Here is an 18,736-nt window from a genome sequence, read left to right as displayed (position 1 = left end):
TAATCAATTCTTTTTCTGGAGGCTCTTTAACTGCACCGGTATCAATTCGAGATAGAGCATCTGCCTTCCCATTTACTTTTCCTGGTCTGAAAGTGATAACAAAATCAAAGTCTGCAAAATATAGGGACCAACGTAGTTGTCTAGCTGTTAGAGTTCGAGATGATTTTTAAAACTGTAAATTTCGGTGGTCCGTGTAAACGGTCACTTTATGCTTAGCTCCCAAAATGTAATGCCTCCACTCACGAAAATTTCTTTTACTGCCAGTAGCTCCTTATCCGCAATTGAATAATTTATCTCTGGTGGTGTTAATTTTCGAGAGAAATAGGCCACTGGATGTAATTGACCTGCATCTTTATGACGCTGGGAAAGGATACCTCCTATGGCAACATCTGAAGCATCTGCCTCCACATAATATGGCTCATCTGGATTGGGGTGGAGCAAGATTGGAGCTGAGACGAAGGAATTCTTCAAAAAATGTAAAGCATTTTCTGCTTCTTTTGTCCACTCAAACTTCACTCCTTTCTTCAACAATCGAGTAATGGGTGTAACTGTTTGAGAAAAATTGGGTATGAATCTTCGATAAAAATTAGCGAACCCCAAGAAACTCTGGATCTCTTTGACATTGCAAGGAGAAGGCCAATGTTGCACTGTCTTTATCTTGGCAGGATCCATACTAACTCCTTCTGGTGACAAAATGAATCCTAAGAACTCAACTCGTTCCACATGAAATGCACACTTCTCCAATTTTACATAGAGATGGTTTTCTTGCAACCTTGTGAGGATGGATCGAACATGGGAAATGTGCTCCTGTAGATTGTCGGAAAAGATTAAAATGTCATCTATATAAACCACGGCAATCCGGTCGAGGAATTCTCGTAATATATCATTAACAAAATGCTGGAAGGCAGCGGGAGCATTGCATAACCCATAAGGCATCACTTGATATTCAAATAATCCGTATTGAGTCCGAAAAGCGGTTTTCCATTCATCCCCTGATGCCACTCGAATCAAATGATATGCTCCTCGCAGGTCCAATTTGGTGTAGATTCTAGCATTCTTTACTTGATCTAATAAAACTGACACTAAAGGCAGTGGGTATTGATTCTTGATGGTAACCTGATTGAGGGCTCGATAATCAATGCAAGTTCGAAGACTCCCATCCTTCTTTGGTATGAAAAATAGTGGGGATGACACTGGAGATTCAGAAGGACGAATAAAACCATTCGCAAGATATTGATCCAAATACTCCTTTAAATGTTGATTCTCTGCTTCGGTCAATGCGTATATTCTGCTACATGGCAATATCGCACCTGGCTCCAGTTCAATTTTGCAGTCGTAGGGTCGATGTGGTGGCAATTTCTCAGCCTCCTTTTCATAAAAAACGGCGACTAAATCCTCATATTCTTTTGGGATTTCTGCTGTCTTTAGTGCACAGATCATTGAAGAGTGTGATGATAAACAGGCCGCTTGGGACTTGGTGGACACTTCCACTCCATCATGAAAGCAATTCTCTTTGCAGTAAGAGGAATTCATCTTGATCGTTCTTATGCTCCAATCAATTTGTGGATTATGTTCTGTAAGCCAGGGCAGACCCAAAATGAGTTGAAATTGTGGAGCATCTATCAAATTAAAGATTATCTGCTCCTGATGTCCACCAAAACCTTGCATCTGAATTGGTTCGGTCTCATGGGAAATGGGTCCTGAAGAAAGATTGGTTCCATCCACAGCTCTTACTACTTCCAAAGTAGATTTCTTGATAAATCGAATACCCATTTTACGAGCGTATTTGATATCACAGAAGTTGCCCGTAGCTCCACAGTCTATCATAACTGAGATCCCTTGAATTTCCTTCTCAAGGGTCTTAACTGATACTGTTTGTACCAAATGTGGCGCTGCGGTTTGTAAGGTATTCGCCACTCGTTGATCTAAAGGAGTTGTCTTGGGTTCTGCTTTCATCAGGGCAACTCCCTCTACTGATGAAGCTGGCTTTTTCCCGACTGAAGAGCTTTGGGTTTCTTGGGACAGTTTTTAACAAAATGCCCAGATGCACCGCAATATAAACATAGTTGATTCACTCTTCTTTTCTCTTTTTCTTCCTTAGATAAAGGACCTCGGATGGAACCAATTTGCATTGGTTCTTCTATCGCTATCCCTTCTCCGGCTCTCGTATGATCATTTCTTACACAATCAATTCTCAGGGGAAATGGTCGATACTCTCTTCTCTTTTCTGCTCTTCGTTCAGTTAACCGGTGGTCAATCTGTAACACAAGATCAATTAACTCCGAAATTTCGGTGGGTCTATTTGGAACTTGTGCCAAGGCATCTTTCAATTAATCTCTCAGTCCACGATAAAATATGGCGCCTCTTTTTGACTCCGGCCAGGCAGTCTCTACAATGAGTTTATTGAAATGAGCCAGATAGGCTACTAGATCTTTATTACCTTGCCTGATTTCCAGTAGTTCATTGTCAGTGGCTTGAGCTGCAGTTCGCCGATCAAATATTCTTAAGAACTCTTCCTTGAAATTTTGGAAATTATATAAAACAGGATCATTTCTGGAAATTATTGGCATGGACCATGCGGCCGCATCTCCTGTCAGATAAGAAAATATAAATGCCACTTTGGACTGGTCTTCGGAAAAAATGACTGGTCTACATAAAAAGTGCAATGAGCATTGGGTCAGAAAAATCTGCGCCTTATTTGGATCCCCACCGAAGCGCTCGGGTTGAGCCAAAGGAATAATAGGGGAAACTGCATGAATTACTTGAGTGGATATACCTGCAGACTGTGAAGGGCTAGGGATTTGTGAAAACACAGATTCATTTGATTTAGCGGTGTTCCCTAACTCATTTATTCGCTGTTTTATTTGGACTGTTTCTTCTATGGTGTTATTTAATTGTTTCTGTAACCCTTCCAAAACGGTGGCTAATGCTTTTATATCAATTCCTTCTGCCATTCTGCTCAGGAGGAAATCTGTTTTTTCCCTAAAATTAGGGTGATGGCACTTCAATCTGTCAGGATACTTCAATTCGATTTCCTCAGAAGCAGAAGATAACTCCTCAGTCCCGACCCAAGCTACTCACAACGAATATTAATCCTTCGTGCTGAGTACCCCGGAGGGGGAAAGGGGAATGGGATGGTAGAGAGACTGCCACAGAGATGATGAACGCCAGTACTCAGTCTGCCTCTTCACATCTAAGATTGGATACAGCACCTGCAAGAGTCACAGTCGCAATTACTAGGGACATACAACATCAGTTTTTCACTTTCTACTCTCAACACTTAATTCTCTTTAATTCTATTATTTCTTCACTCACCCTGAGTTCTCTGTAGCCTTGCTTCTCTCTATAAATGATAGCTCTTCTTAAAAAAATGCTTATTACTGATTCTGGAAGAACTTCTCAACCTTTGTCAGAGATTGGTTTTATGTTGCTATATATATATATATATATATATATAGTTGATGATAATGCGTTCTTCAAATCAGCTGATGTTATTTAATTTCTCCTGTCTTATTGTGACTTCTGTCAATGCTTGTTTATTAAAGTTCGTTTCTCCTTTCTTACTTCGACATTTGTTGATAACTTGTATTTGTAAATTGTTGTTTATTACAGTTAGTTTCTCCTTCCTTACTTCGACATCTGTCGATAACTTGTAGTTGTAAATGCTTGTTTATTTAAGTTCGTTTCTCTTTTAAACTCTATTTTGGTTTATTACCATTGAATTTGTAAATGCTTATTTGTTAACAGTTCGTTTCTCCTTTAAACTTGCCCTTTGTTTATAACCTTGACATTTGTAGATACTTGCTCTTTTAAAGTTCGTTTTTTCTTTGACTTTAATATCTTAAACAAGAACCTTGTAAACATAAGGTTAATTCATACATTAACTCTGTAGCCTTGCCGACTTCCACGGGAACGGTCTACTATCAAACTCTTCGAATAAACCTTGACAATATTTATCCGTTTTCTGTAATATAATCTTCAAATGTAATTTTACCTCACAGGAGTTTCTGTTCTGAAGCGCGCTCTCTCTCCACACAGCTGATTCCTGTCAGACCTCAGTTGAAGTGCAAGGCTTCCAGCTGGAGAGCTCGTAACCTAGCAACCAACCGATTGCAAGACTAGAACTGTAACTAACCTTCAGGACTCACAGCGGCCATCTTGGATCTTCTCTTCTTGATTCTTCCTTTGAAATAAGCGCAAGATTACTCTGCAAACCTTCTTCCAGTTTGGGCTTTGCTGTCTCCACTGAGGATATCTCTTTGGTTTTCTCATGCACTTCTTTGATGTGACTTGGCAAGTTTGTGTGGTCATGACAGATGTTGAGCACACCAGGCATCTGTCAGTCCCCAACCCTGCATCCAAGATGACCAGACAGATGCTGCAAGAAGGGGATCTGATCCTGGTTAGGGGCAAATACACTGCATAAGGTTATTGGGACTCCATGAAGACGACCCCCCACTATCACAAATCTGCCCTCTTGGTCAATGTCAGTAGTTTTAACTTCAAAAGGGACTCCTGCTCTTACCCACACTAGTGCTTCCCTGGCATAAGCAGAGTATTTGGTGGTGAATACCTGACCCCTCCGTCTGTTCCTCAGTTTATCTATTTTAGTAGCGGTGAGATGAGTTTCCTGCAATAGAGCGACATGCACACCCCTCCGTTTCAAGTGCGAGAGCACCCGATGTCTCTTAGAGGGCGAACCCATACCCCTAATGTTCCAAGTCAGAAAGGAATAGTTAGCCATCTCGGGATGTGGTAAACAGACCCATTCCCCCACTCCCTCCAGCACCAGGCCCCCCCTCTCCCGCTGAGCTTTATGTGGATAATTCGTAACCCCAGTGTCACCATCAAAGGACTTAATTGTAAACCCCAACGCCCAAACCCCAGGGCACCTCTCAAACTGTAGGTTGCCCAGTAAACATTGCAACAGTGCAGTAATAACAACAAGTTAATTAGAGTTCTCGCCATTCCGCTTTGAGTGGTCGAGAAACCAGTAGAGGGGGTGGTTGCGAGGCCGTCGAGGCTTCTCCAGCATAGTTCTAAGCTCCCCCAGGGCCAAGTTGGGAGTTATTTAGGCCAGGTCATCAGCCGTTTGGGGAGTCACCCTAGGGGCTTCTTTGGTGTAGCTGGAGCCCTCTTCCGAGGACACAGATTCTCTATCCGAGTCCTTCACACTATTGTCTGTTGAGGGCGCTCTCCCACACATGGAGGCCGCCGCGACCAGAGCCTCCTTTTTTGCCAACTCTTTTTGGGCCATGGTTGGCCCTGTAGGTGGTCGGTCTCTGTTGTGTTGCCTCTTCCGTCCTCTGTGGCCAGTCCGACCAGCCTGTCCACCCTGATTACGGTGACACTCTGTTAGGCCTCTCATCTCCAATCATTCCCATGCTTCGTCCGGAGACTGTAGGAACGTAGTTTTGCCATCTAGTATCACTTTTAATTTAGCCGGAAAGAGGAGTGAGTACTGAATCCCTGCCTCCCGGAGAGTCTTCTTCACAGCCAGGAATGAGGCGCGTTTCAGCTGGACTTCTAAGGTGAAGTCGGGGAACAACGTCACCGTTCCATTCTCCACCTCAAAGGGCCCAGCCTCTCTGGCTCTCCGGAGCAGGGAGTCTCTGTCCCTATAGTGCATTAGCTTCGCCACCACCACCCGAGGTGGCCTTCCCGGCGCCAGGGGTCTCGAGGGGACTTGGTGCGCCCTCTCCAATGAGAAAAAGGGCGTAAGGTGATCTGGTGCCACGACTGTGCGCAGCCATCCTTCAAGGAACTCCACCATGTTGGACCCCTCCGCGCCCTCCTTGAGGCCCACCACCCGTATGTTGTTCCTGCGGTTCCTACCTTCTGCATCTTCAACCCGACGTTCCAGGCGCTGTACGTGGTCTGACAGATGCGAGACCGATGCTGCGAGGCTTTCGTGCTTCGGAGTGAGTTCTGATATTGTTGTTTCTGTTTCTTTCACTCTGTCCGCCAGTTTGTGGTGGTCTGCCCTCAGCAACCCCAACTCCACTGCCACTTGGTTAATGTCCTGCCTTAAAGTGTTTTTTGTGTCTTCGATGGCCCCCAGGATCTTCTCGACGGTTGCATGTACAGTTGGCTGCGTGAGATCCCCCATGGCCTCTTTTTGGTAATCACTAGTAGGGTTATGGTGCAGTGTTTTACTTCTGGTCTTGCCCTTGGAAGACATTCGGGACCTGCAGCGCTATGACCTAGGTGTCGAACAGGGCGGTGGGCTATTCACCGTTGCGGTGCAGGTGTGCCTGTTCTCCCCTCTGAGCACGGTTTTGTCCGAAGAATGACGTCTGCCCCAGTACTCTTGGGTTAGGTTGATCCTACTTCATGAGCCTCATTGCCATCCTAATTAACCCCAGCTCGTCGGTGCTGCTACCACGGGTCCGTTTTCGATAGGGATAGGACGAGATACTTTGCAAGGGCAAGCATCCGGGAAGGCACATGAATCCGAGGGAGTCGACAGCGTTGTGTTGAGTTGTGTAAGATTTGGTTTTAGTCAGCTCACTCAGGCAGTGGAACCCAAGCCGGGTTTTGGAGTGCATGCAGTCCCTACGTCAAGCACCGATCACAGGATTCCTCACGGTTCACCTTAGGCTCCAACCATGCTCAATGCCTAAGGATTCACAGTGTTCAGTTCCCCCGCAGGTACCCTCTTAAGTGCAGTGGCCTCCCTGGAGACTGTGTCCAGGCCTGGTGTTTGTAAGGTAGGTAACTACTGCAGCGGCTTCAGCCGCTGCCACCGCTGAGAGCAACAGTGTTCTCACGCCAATCCCAAAGAACCAAGTGACCACCAAGGGGTGACAGGTGCTCACAGGCTGCAAACCTCAGCAGGACCACGTCTATTAGTTCACTTCAGTTCACCAGTATATGTGTCAGGGTGCCCAGCCTTAGCGCACTGGTCCGGTCATTGCGATTGCAAGTTCCATTAGAACCGGGGGCGGCCACACAGCACTGCTCAGGTCAGCTCATGCGGCCTGCCATCATCGCCTGGATCCTGCTCACCAAGCAACCTAAGTGTTACCGTCGTCAACCCTTGCGCGGGGCTGGTGAGAGACCCTCATCTGGGACGCTATTTCTCTCCTCAGCCAGGAGGCCCTGGCTCGATCCGCGCTCCCCTGATAGGCAGAAAGGCAGTTCTGCAGTCACCGCTGGGCAGGGCGCCGCTGTTCGTTTGCTGAGCCCGACTTCGCGGCTCAGCCCTTCTCCTCCGGGCCTCCGGCGGAGTCACAGCCGGCAACAAAGTAAGTGGGGCGAGCCCCCTCAGCCCGGTATTTCCTCTTGGTTGGTCCGTGGAGCCCCCAGTACCAGGTACGCCCACGCGTCCAGGCCGCAGCGCTGCCCGGCTGCGGAGCACTCCGGTGCTCCGCTGTCCCGCACTGCACAGGGCCCGGTCCACGCCTTGGCCGCCCCGACAGGCCTCCTCCCAGAGTCCCACGAAGGCGGGTTGCTGCTCCCGGAAGAGAGCGGTGGGAGCCCTCCACCTCTCCGGCAGCCCGCAGTGCCGGCAGAGCCCCGGGGCTCGAATCACTCCCTGCTGCCAGGCCCTCCTCACCTCGGTGGAGCGCTACTTGCGTAGTGCAGCCCCGTTCTGGTCGGGCCTAGGTCCTCGCTCGTGCCGGCTCCCGGGTGCCTCCTGTCGTCTTTCCTCGGCTCAAATAAACCCGGTCAGGTGATCTCCGCCATGTATTCTAGGTCCTCCGTCCCTGGATTGCGATCTTGTCACCTGGGGGCAGTCAATTACAGCAGGATTAATTAGGGCCTCGACGGGGCTCTTGAATTAAGCGTCCGCCATATTGGCTCAGCTAGCCACGCCCCTCACACTGTCTCCTTCTTCACTAGTAATAGCAGGATACCATCTAGTTCCCACAATAATCTCTGTTCTCCAAGCTTTCTGCTGATCATCCCATTCTAAGGTTGGCAAAAAGTAAGTATAAAGGGGAGGTGTCAACATTTCAGAAGTTAGATCCAGAGTCTTCTTCTCTGGGTCAGGGGAAATATCTCCAAGTCTCAGGAAAGCATTTCAAAGGGATGGGTAAGGGCAGAAAGGACTGTACTTCTCATAGTCCAAAGGGTTCAGCAAGAGTGGAAAATCTGATCAATGATCAACTGGGAAATGGTGTTATAAAGTTCATAGTCCAAGATTATTCGTCCATCCATCTCTCCATATGATGCAGAAGGTGAAATTATCCAATGAAAGTCAGTCTTGGGACATAGACTAGAACATCAGTGAAAGTTACCATTATCAACATGTACACAACACCCATCTTAGGTCATCTGTGTGAATTGAAACAATTGTATACATAATTAATTACACACTTCCTGAATTTAAGGGGCTCGAAGTTAGTTTCTCTTGCTCAATATTTGTACAACAATAGAACATCTATTACCAAGCTAGCATTCTTATGAGAACAAAGTCTGAAAGAAAAGTACGCGTTAGCAACAATGACTGAACATTTTCTGTACAGTTGGGAAACAAGGCCTTGCAGGCCTCACTTAGACTAAGCAAAGTGAATTAAAACTGCACCTTTAATTTATGCAATAAGGCACATTTAACATTAAAAATTATAAATCCAACAATAATAAGCTTTGTCAGTGCTCATTTCACAGTATATTTAAAATGAAATAACCCTGTTAATACAGTACATCAATTATGGTGCATAACTGAAAAGTTCAACTTTTACATGTAATATTTTAAACATTTCTCTCTTGAATTCTTTTATCATTTTAGTGCACTCTATTAATTAACACCATGATGAACAACATAGAAACAAATTAATTTGTTAAACGTGAAGTTTATAGGCTATACCACAACACTTTTCAGTAGCCTATTTTTCAGTGAATGCACTTTAAAATGGACTTTCATTGCACCACTTTATAACAAAATACCCTGACTAGGATTGTGGCTCCTGCTTGGACAGGGTGCAAACCTCTGCCAACCAGAAACCCAACTTCTAACGCAAACTTAGTAATTTATTAAATTTGTCTGCTGTAACCGATACTCTTCCTGCTTTAGTCCTTGACTCTTTTAATCACATCACTAACTTGAATACTAACTTACTAACAACGGCACATGCCCACTCTAAAATTATCAGTGTTAGATGGTTTAACTGTGCATGTGTTAGGGCCAGTAAGAACCTGGGACAAGAAATCCAAGAGGAAACAGAAAAGTGGTGGTACAAAGACATCAATATAAAGAAGCTGTTAGAGTTAGAAAAATAAATAAAAAGATAACACTACCAATACTCCCCCTAGCAACAGGAATCATATATAATTCAAAAGTGTCCCAAAAAATCTTAATTTTCATCTTTAACCAATGTCCACAAATCTTCGAAATGTATCTAACACATGTTTCGTCACTTCGACTTCATCAGGACTATAAACAAACACAGTATACTTAACCAAAATCGTTACAGATGAGTACAATAATCCCATTACCCATCAACCGGTGCAATACAGGGTCAAAATCTTATGTGACCATTGTATCAAACCAGATTGCAAAAAGAGACCAAATCTAACCCCCAGCTAAATTCAAAACATCCATCATAATAGAACAGTGCTTTAAAGTCCCAAACAATATAAACATGCAGAAAACATTCTGTGATTAATGTAACCATCCACCTAATCAGACACAAGTGTGCATAATGCAGAAACTCTAATCAAAAGAGAGTAGTAAAGGAAAAAAGTGCAAGCAAAATAAAGAGTGAAAGGATTCCACCCAGCCACCACACATAGGGGGTCATTCCGACCCCGCCGGGCGGAGACCGCCAGAAGACCGCACCGCGGTCAAATGACTGCGGCTGTCATTCTGACTTTCCTGCTGGGCCGGCGGGCGACCGCCAAAAGGCCGCCCGCCGGCCCAGCGGGAAAGACCCAGCAACGATGAAGCCGGCTCCGAATGGAGCCGGCGGAGTTGCTGGGGTGCGACGGGTGCAGTGGCACCCGTCGCGATTTTCAGTGTCTGCAAAGCAGACACTGAAAATCATTATGGGGCCCTGTTAGGGGGCCCCTGCACTGCCCATGCCAGTGGCATGGGCAGTGCAGGGGCCCCCAGGGGCCCACGACACCCGTTCCCGCCATCCTGTTCCTGGCGGTAACAACCAGGAACAGGGTGGCGGGAAGGGGGTCGGAATCCCCATGGCGGCGCTGCAAGGAGGATTCCCTGGGCCAGGGGAAAACCGGCGGGAAACCGCTGGTTCCCCTTTTCTGACCGCGGCTTTACCGCCACTGTCAGAATGGCCCAGGAAGCACCGCCAGCCTGTTGGCGGTGCTTCCGCGGTCGTTGGCCCTGGCGGTCACCGAATGACCCCCATAGTTCCCACTAAGAAAACCTAATTTGCAACATCTTACCTATTGTCAAATTCAATACAAATACAATATTCATATCATATAGATCAGAAAGGGTTAAATCCAAACCTGTACTCACACAATAAGAACGGAATATAACCCCTCAATTAATTCATATATATCATGCTCCTTCCATTGTCAATAACAATAATAAATTACACCTGTAACCTCACACGAATCAAACTACCAGAAGGTATTACAATTCCTAACCTAGTAAAAATCAATGAATCGCCTCACTTGTAATGGAAACATTATTTATCCAAAGAAGAACGATCTCTAAGCATCCAAACATAAAAATGAGGTCTAATACCCAATATTCTGAGCAATCTCCTATTGCTTGGGGGGTGGTATTTCTAGCTGATTAAAGTGTTGGTGGCCCCTTTTCCTCCCTGGAGCACAAGCAGTATTATATGGGACTTAATTATGGAGGGCATACTTGGGATTGTGCCTTCTTTTGGGCCTGGCCTCTATACTTGCTTGAAATTAAAAGAGAAGGCTACGGATGGTGTTATTGTGTCCAGTTCGACTAAAAACACTGGTTATTTTTGGAAACGTATTAACTCTTTTTTTTAGCCCAATAAAGATTCTGGTTTAGACCTACCAATTGTGCCCGGTGACTAGATTAAGCACTTCTCTACCAAATAAAATGAGATGTTTTTGCTCACTTTTGAACATTTAGGAACTAGGAGCCCAACTCAAACTAGGAAAAGTATGACTTTCTGCTATCTTGAAGTCCAACATGCATTCATTAGTAGCCCTGGCTAAAAGTGCGTGGCCCATGTGGGGTTCCTGTGGATTCATTTAAAAACAATTTCAACCTCTGGGCCTCAATTGTCACCAGTGTAGTTAATGACACTAGTGAACTAAGGATCCTGGACTCTTGGTCCCAATCAATAATAGTCTCTGTGTATAAAAAAGGCGACAGAGCGAGGCCACATTGCTATTGCTCCGTCCCCTGATAGAGACTGTGGTAAAAATTAGAAGGTAGAGTCATCACGGAACGGATTCCGATTTGGGCAGAGGATTTGAGTGTCTTTCCTGAGTTACAGTAGAGTTTTAGATCCTAGATTGGGCATTGTACAGCAGTGTCTAAATTTACACCTTTTGGTTGAGAAGTATACTGTTGTAATTAAAGGTTTACTGCATTTGGCTTTTATGGACTTCAGTTTGGCCCTTGACCATGTTAACAGTCTAAAACAATGGTCCATTTTCCCCAACATGCACTTAACTCGCATATTCTTAATTTCTTACAACACTTGCACAATGTCTTAAACACCAAGGTTCACTATGATGTCTAGGGCAATCGTACCAAGACATTAGACCGACCAGGAGCGTTAGACAAGAATATATAGTAGTCTAAATTTTATTTATTTGATATATTAATGACCTACAACCTTTTTTGACAACAGGGACATTCTGCATATTGGTAATAGTTTAATACTGATGTTACTATATACAGACGATGCAGTTGTAATGGGAAGGAGCACCAGTGCTTCAAAAGAATTACTTTATGGCTTTGTAACTTGTATGGCTATCAGGGACCTTAGTACCAACTTTATTAAGATTTTTATTATGGTTACTAGTTCAAAATCTGTCAAATCAACACATTACTCCATAAAGGTCATCAATTAGACAAATCCAATGGCTTCTCTAATTTAGGTGTGATTTTCAATAACACCTCCTCATGGAAGGAGCTTATATGATTAAAATGAATGTCCTTTGTACACATCTTCGTATGCGTATTTAACTTTGCACATAAGCTGAAAGTACATCCCAAATATGTTGACCTTATACCAATTTAAATGTATTACTGCTGCATTTGATGGTGCATATTCATTCTCTTTTTTCCCACCTTGGTAGACCGCATATGTTAGACTTTCCAGAGAACATCACAAAGAATGATAAGTTGTGGGTTCTGTTTTTTAACCATGATATAACTCTGGACAGAGAATTCTCTGATTTGTTTAAACCGCCTGTCAGACATTATGGTTAACACTACTTTCGAATCGAATCTTATCTTTTTAATGCACACAAATGTTGGAATCGTCATTTGTTAATCCACTTTCAGTTTGGACATATACAATATTGTTATCATTCCCTCTGGGTACAAGATAGCATTTGCCTCGGCCCCTGTGGCAATGTGACCTCGCAATGCACCATGCACTTTATGTTTTTTCACAAATGTTATACTCTCCCGTGCCAGATGTTCTTGTGCCTTTTCTAAATCATGCTAATTTGCACAATGTAGGCCAGCACCTCCAGCATGTATTGCTGTAGGTCGTTATTCGTCAGCTGCTATCAAGATTCGGATATTTTTAACTGTATAAGATGAAATTGATTGATTGAATGAGTTAGGACTCTGATATTTAATGAGGATCATGGTCTCACCAGCGCGTTTCCCACTTGGTCTGTGCGAACCCAGACAGCAAAAACACCACCTTAAATGTACTGTTTGTGAATGATTGGCTAGAAAACAGACTTCCTAGTGCTTTCCTGGTTGTTACCTGTGTAGCTTAATGGTTATGCATGCAAAAAATAGAATTTAGGAGCATTCAATTAGACATCACCTCCTCCAAGCGATCCATGGTGGCTCCTCAAACTGACATGGAGCTTCCTGCTTTGCATGTGTTTGCAAAATGTGGTTTGGTTTTCTGTCACCAAAAACATTATTGTAGTATTATTATAGTTTCATTAGTGTAGAAAATCAACTTGAGTGCTCATTGTGCTTTTTTATTCTAGGCTTACAAATAACAAAGCCCATAAAGCATGGTGAAGAGCTGCCATCCAGAGTGGAATATGATGTTTATGAATGTTATCCCAGGAAAAGCATCGATTTTCCAAAGAGCATTCAACGCAGGACATGGAACACGGAAAGCAGTTCCAGCACAGGAAGTAAGTAGTCACGATTACACATTCAGGTGATTGCATATAATCAAGCAAAACAGACTTAATTACGACCCTAGTGGTCTTCAGACCACCAGGGCCACGGTGCTGGTCTGACTGCTGCCATATTATGACCGTGGCGGTTAAGCCACTGGAGGGACTGGCAGTGCTGGTTGTCCTAATCCACCAGTGCAACGCTACCCTTCCTATCCACAAGCTTTTACATGGCGGTTTCACCGCCATGTAAAAGCTGGTAGAGACAGGGTGCAAGGGGCCCAATGGGGGCCCCTGCACTGCCCATGCACTTGGCATGGGCAGTGCAGGGGCCTCCATGGAGAGCCCTGTTGCGCTTAAGTGTGACGGGTGCTGTTGCACCCTAAGCATCGCTACATTGCAGCCGGCTCAGTTATGAGCTGGCGTCAATGCTGTGGGCTTTTCCACGTTGGGCCAGCGGGGAACTTGTAATGAGGCCTGCGGGAAGGCGGCTGCACTGGCACCAACCTGACCACTGGAGTTTGGCCGGCAGTTTTTTCCACCCACCAAACTCGTAATGACCCCCTTAGTGAGTGTTTGTGCCCAACTGTGCCTCATTTTGTACAAGTAAATTCTAAATCGGCCACACAAAAAACAGCAGGGGCGTGGTGCTGCTGTTAAATGGGGTGGGTAGTTTTTGCACCCAATAATCTTGTTTCTGTAAATAGTTAAATCTCTGCACTTCATTTTAATTTTTCATTTTCGTGTAACTTTTATTTTATTGTGTTATTTCATGCTTCAAATTCATTTTCATTCATGACCTTCATAGATGTTTTGACGTCTGGACCATACAGTACTATGCATGTGTATCAATTTAAAAAAAAAAAAGATATATATATATATAGTGAAAATATTAAAACATGTTAAGTTTTTACTTCAGATTTGTCATAATTTGGTGTAAACCTGTAAAGCATTTACACGATTGAGGCAGCGTATCAGGCACAAAACGGAATTCTGTGTTTACCCAGGAGCAAGACTGAGTTAGATGAGCAAGGGCCATCAACCCAGTGTCATAGTGCACTTTTCAAAATAAATAGCGATTGACATTCGAGTACCCTGTCTTTGCAAACGAATAGGTGTTAGATCTAGTTTCCATGCTGAGAGAATTTTAAGATGCGACCCGTCCGTCCAGATAGTTTTACCAGTGGCAAAATTCCTTGAGTCAATCTGGCGGTTGAGATTAGCAGTTTTAAGGAAAAAAGACTAGGTAGTTAATCCTTAGTTTTATTTACGTATATTTATTGAATTTGGATGCATGCTTGTAGTTTCTGTTTTAAAGGATATAGACATTGGTTTTTTATATTATTGATTATTTATTGACCTATGGAATAATCAATATTGTTTTATGTTGTGAGAATTTTAAAATGTGATTCATCTGTCTAGACAGTTTTATCAGTGGAAAAAAAAGAAAATTCAGGGATTTAATTTTTAGACTTATTTATGTATATTTATCAAATTGAATGCATGATTCTAATTTTTACTCTATAGGATATAGATATGGGTCCATTATATTATTAATCATTTACTGATTAATGGAATCAGTCTTTTGCTTGTAGTGTGGTTGGTTTTACATATCCTTTGCGCGTTAGCTTTAGGCTTTAGGCCTTTGTGCACTTTGCCCTGGATGTATTTTATTCATTTGCTGGCAGCTTAGAGCCTCTGTGCACTTTGCTCTAAATGCTTTTTATTAGGCTTCGTACTGTTATTTTTCAAATAGCCAGTTCTACGGTGTTGTTTTTTATTCATATCACACTGTTTTGCCTACTTCAGCACTGGAGTTCTCCATAACATATTCACTCTGTGCTTCAGTCAAGGATACAGTCTGGTACATTGCCGATAGACGTGGTAGGAGTTTAGACTTGGCATTGCTGCGTAGGGACATTTTGTGATCACGCTGACATGTTAGTTATAAAATCACTTCCTTGTCCCAATACACGCAAGAGGGAGATTCCGACCAGGGAACCACAACTAGAAGCTGACTGTCACGTTGCAGATGCTGAACCAAGATCACAGGCCTTTGCTCAGGTATGAGGGCTGATGTCTCCCCAGTGATACAGACAGGCAAGCTAGAAGCTTAACATGCTGTGCTCGAAATAGAACAAGCAGAGGGAGAGTAGAAACTATTATACACGATGATCGCTTTGTTCTTATGTTTTACTCTCCTGGTAACTATATCAATCCTACTGTGTTGTATGGTTCTGGTTATTGCGGCTCATGCCTTATTATCTAAAATACAGTTGTTTTATTAAATCATTATATAAAACTTATACTGTCTTTGTCATTTGTATATGAGATCATATTGTAAATGAGAGAGTTGGTTTGGATCTGAGTGACCACGACTTCCCTGAGAAGTTCCAAAGATGTCATGCGTTTGGCGGCCCAATCATCTCTTCCCCGTGGGAGAAATGAGGCACTGCTAGTTAGCCGGAGCAAAAACCGGATTTAGGGTGACAGAGTTCCTTACACGTGGGTCAGACTCAGTCCCCCACACCGTTATCGATCCTGCTGCCTAGAAATCCAGTAGTCTCATTTAGGATAATGAGAGCCCACGCGACATGGCGCCGCCAACGATTGGTCTGGCTCTAATATTTAGGTCCGACTGACTCTCTCGGTCTCATATATATTTTGACTCCTCGGTTCCGTAAGCGGAGACGTCCGTGGGGCTGAGGGTTTCCGCCACCACGGGATAGGTACCTCCTATTACTTAGTGGTTGGTTGTTCAAGCTTGAACTTTGAAAGGAAAAAAAACCCGATATTGGTGTGCCTTCTCTGACCTAGAGCTATTTTTTTAAAATAGCGAATCCTAATGTAGTGAATATAGCTATCAATATGCGTCACCCGCTCACGGGACATCTGATAGCACATGGACTGACGGTCCAGGGGGGTCCGTTCACTTTTGTGGTGGACGCCCATGCAGCCTATAGAACAGAACTTTTTTATTCTTGGGTCGTTTTTCCAGCAGTTGATGGGGGTACAAACACTTTTCACGAATACACTGTTGCGAATGTCACTGGACAATACAGGGCTTACGCTTACTTAGAGATACCTTTATCTTATCAAGAACACCATAATTGGCTTGATGGTGCCCTCCCACACACAGTAGCACAAGTTAGGTTAGGTCCACTGAGTAATGATGGTCCTACCTGGACTTTATTGGCTACATATACACCTCATCCTGCGGCTGCTCAATTGACAGTGGTTGAAGTTCGTCGTTTATATACAGACTTAACGGCTACATATTGACGATTAGTTCAGTTTGTCATGCAGACACTAAATACAAACGCAGCGCGTGCTGCTCCGGCGCACCCACAGGCGGTGGTTCCGGGTATCAATCCGGCCACTGTACACTCAGTTATGGGTAAGGTACCGGCTAAACGTGAGGAAACTCCATTTTGGCTGGCGCAAAAAATGAATACGCTGGAAGCAGTGTTTCCCCATACGGGACCTCAGGCTGCTGGCCGAACAGGATTAGCCACCTGACTTTGTTCGCGACTGTCCGGTTCGGGAGGAGGTTATTAAACCTTCCTTCTCACCACTTGTTCCGAGAGAACTAGCGGAGTCCTATAGTAAAAAATGGGCTCTAGCACAGGCTCCCGCCCTGTATAGATATAACGTGGGGTGGGATAGACAATCACCTTATCATGTAATTCCAATAAAGGGCGAACCTCAGCCACAGCCTCAGTATCCTATTAAATTTGAGGCAAGGGCATCGGTTAGGAAAATTCTTACACAATTGGAGTACCAGGGTGTAATTGAGCCCTGTGTCTCGCCGATGAATAATCCCTTATTTCCGGTTGCTAAACCGGACCATTCATATAGGATAGTGGTGGATTACAGACATTTGAATAGTCATACACGCACATATGCAATACAGAATTCACATAGCGCAGCGCTTATGAATAATATAGTACGTAAGAAATACAAAACAACGTTAGATATCTCGAATGGATTTTTCTGCCAAAATATAGCGCCCGAAAGTCGGGACTATACCAGTTTCAGTGCGTTTGGCTCTCAGAAAAAGTTTTGTCGTTTGCCTCAGGGGTATAAGAATAGCCCGGGACTGTTTTCGGCTTGTGTGACTGAAATGCTGCACGAGTTGGACCCTGAAGCGTTATTGTATGTTGATGACATATATCTGACAGACGATGAGATTCTGCAACATCTAAGGCGTGTATCGCGCATTGTTGTGGGGTTTGCTGATATTGGCTATAAGTTTAATTTTAAGAAATCAAAGATTGCCTTCCTCAGCGTCATTTTCCTGGGATATGAGTTGTCGAGTGAGGGCAAGAGCTTAGCGGCAAATTTTTGGAGAAGTGTGCTTTGTTGCAGCCTCCTAATACGGTTCGGAAGCTCCAGTCATTGTTGGGGTTTCTGAATTTTGGCAGAACTTACATTCCTGATTATGCTACGCGTATAAAACCCTTATACGAGTTGATTCGCCCAAATTTTTTCGAGTAGATTTTGGACGATTGAGCATACACATATCCTACGAGATTTACAGACTGATCTCTTAGCAGTTAAACACTTACACACACGGGACAATAAGACACATTTAGTCATCAGGGTGATACCTGGGGCTGTTGAGTTTACATATGTCACCTTTAATGAGGGTGAGACAGTCCCGATTGCATACAAGTCCCACTTGTATTCTGCTGCAGAACAACGATTTGCACAGACTGAAAAGATACTTACTGCAGTACAGATGGCTGTGATTAAAGAAAGACCGCTTGCCCAGGGACAACGCATCGTTGTCGTTTCCCCGATTCCGGCCTTAGAGGCTGTTACAAAAGCGAGTGTTCCTAATTCGAAAGCTTTACACCCGCGATGGATTCAATGGGCTACGTCTTTGACAGCCATTGATGTAGATTACATATTTGACCCTAAACTGCAGACTCAAGAATTTCTTCAATATGAGATAGAGTACCCAGTCCCTGCTGGCACATTGCCTATTGACCAATATCAGGTGGTCATGTATACTGATGGCTCTGTGCAACCAGCGGTTGGGACTAAACAGCAGTATTCTGCTGCATGTGCGGTGGTGAGCGGCACGATGGAGGGGGAAGTGTTCTGCCCCCGTCATACTTATACTAAAACCTTGGGAGATTGCACGGCACAGCTGGCTGAGCTCAAAGCTCTATTGTTAGCGTTGGAGCACGCGGATCCGGCGATTTAAACCTTGCTGGTCTGTGACTCCTACTACTGTGTACAGTCTTTCAATGAATATCTACACTATTGGAAGATGAATGGGTTCAGAGATTCTAAAGGCAACACCATTAAACACAAATTGTTGTGGGGTAAGGTTGCAGATCTGAAGGAGACGCTTCCTAAGGTCCATGTTGTGCATACACTTGGACACCAGCGCATTGGAATACACGTTGCTGGGAATACTTTGGCTGATGAAGCCGCGAAATCAGCAGTGGCTGTTGCCACTGTGGCCGCAGTGACTCGTTCGAGTTCCAAACCAGACACA

The 18,736-nt window shown here is 44.2% G+C and overlaps 1 protein-coding gene across 3 annotated transcripts in view; it reads left to right on the top strand.

Annotated features, from left to right (window-relative positions):
- The window catches only part of PIK3AP1 (phosphoinositide-3-kinase adaptor protein 1), a 1,392,564-nt gene that overhangs the window by 1,210,759 nt on the left and 163,069 nt on the right, over positions 1-18,736 (top strand). For all 3 annotated transcript variants that reach the window (XM_069240444.1, XM_069240442.1, XM_069240443.1), the window contains one exon: positions 13,090-13,242. In XM_069240444.1, the coding sequence (XP_069096545.1) occupies positions 13,090-13,242 (153 nt within the window). The remainder of the gene's footprint in view (positions 1-13,089; positions 13,243-18,736) is intronic.

This window comes from Pleurodeles waltl, chromosome 6 (assembly GCF_031143425.1).
Source record: "Pleurodeles waltl isolate 20211129_DDA chromosome 6, aPleWal1.hap1.20221129, whole genome shotgun sequence".
NCBI lineage: Eukaryota > Metazoa > Chordata > Amphibia > Caudata > Salamandridae > Pleurodeles > Pleurodeles waltl.
Note: the sequence above shows the minus strand (reverse complement) of the source record. Positions and strands in the feature narration are given on the sequence as shown.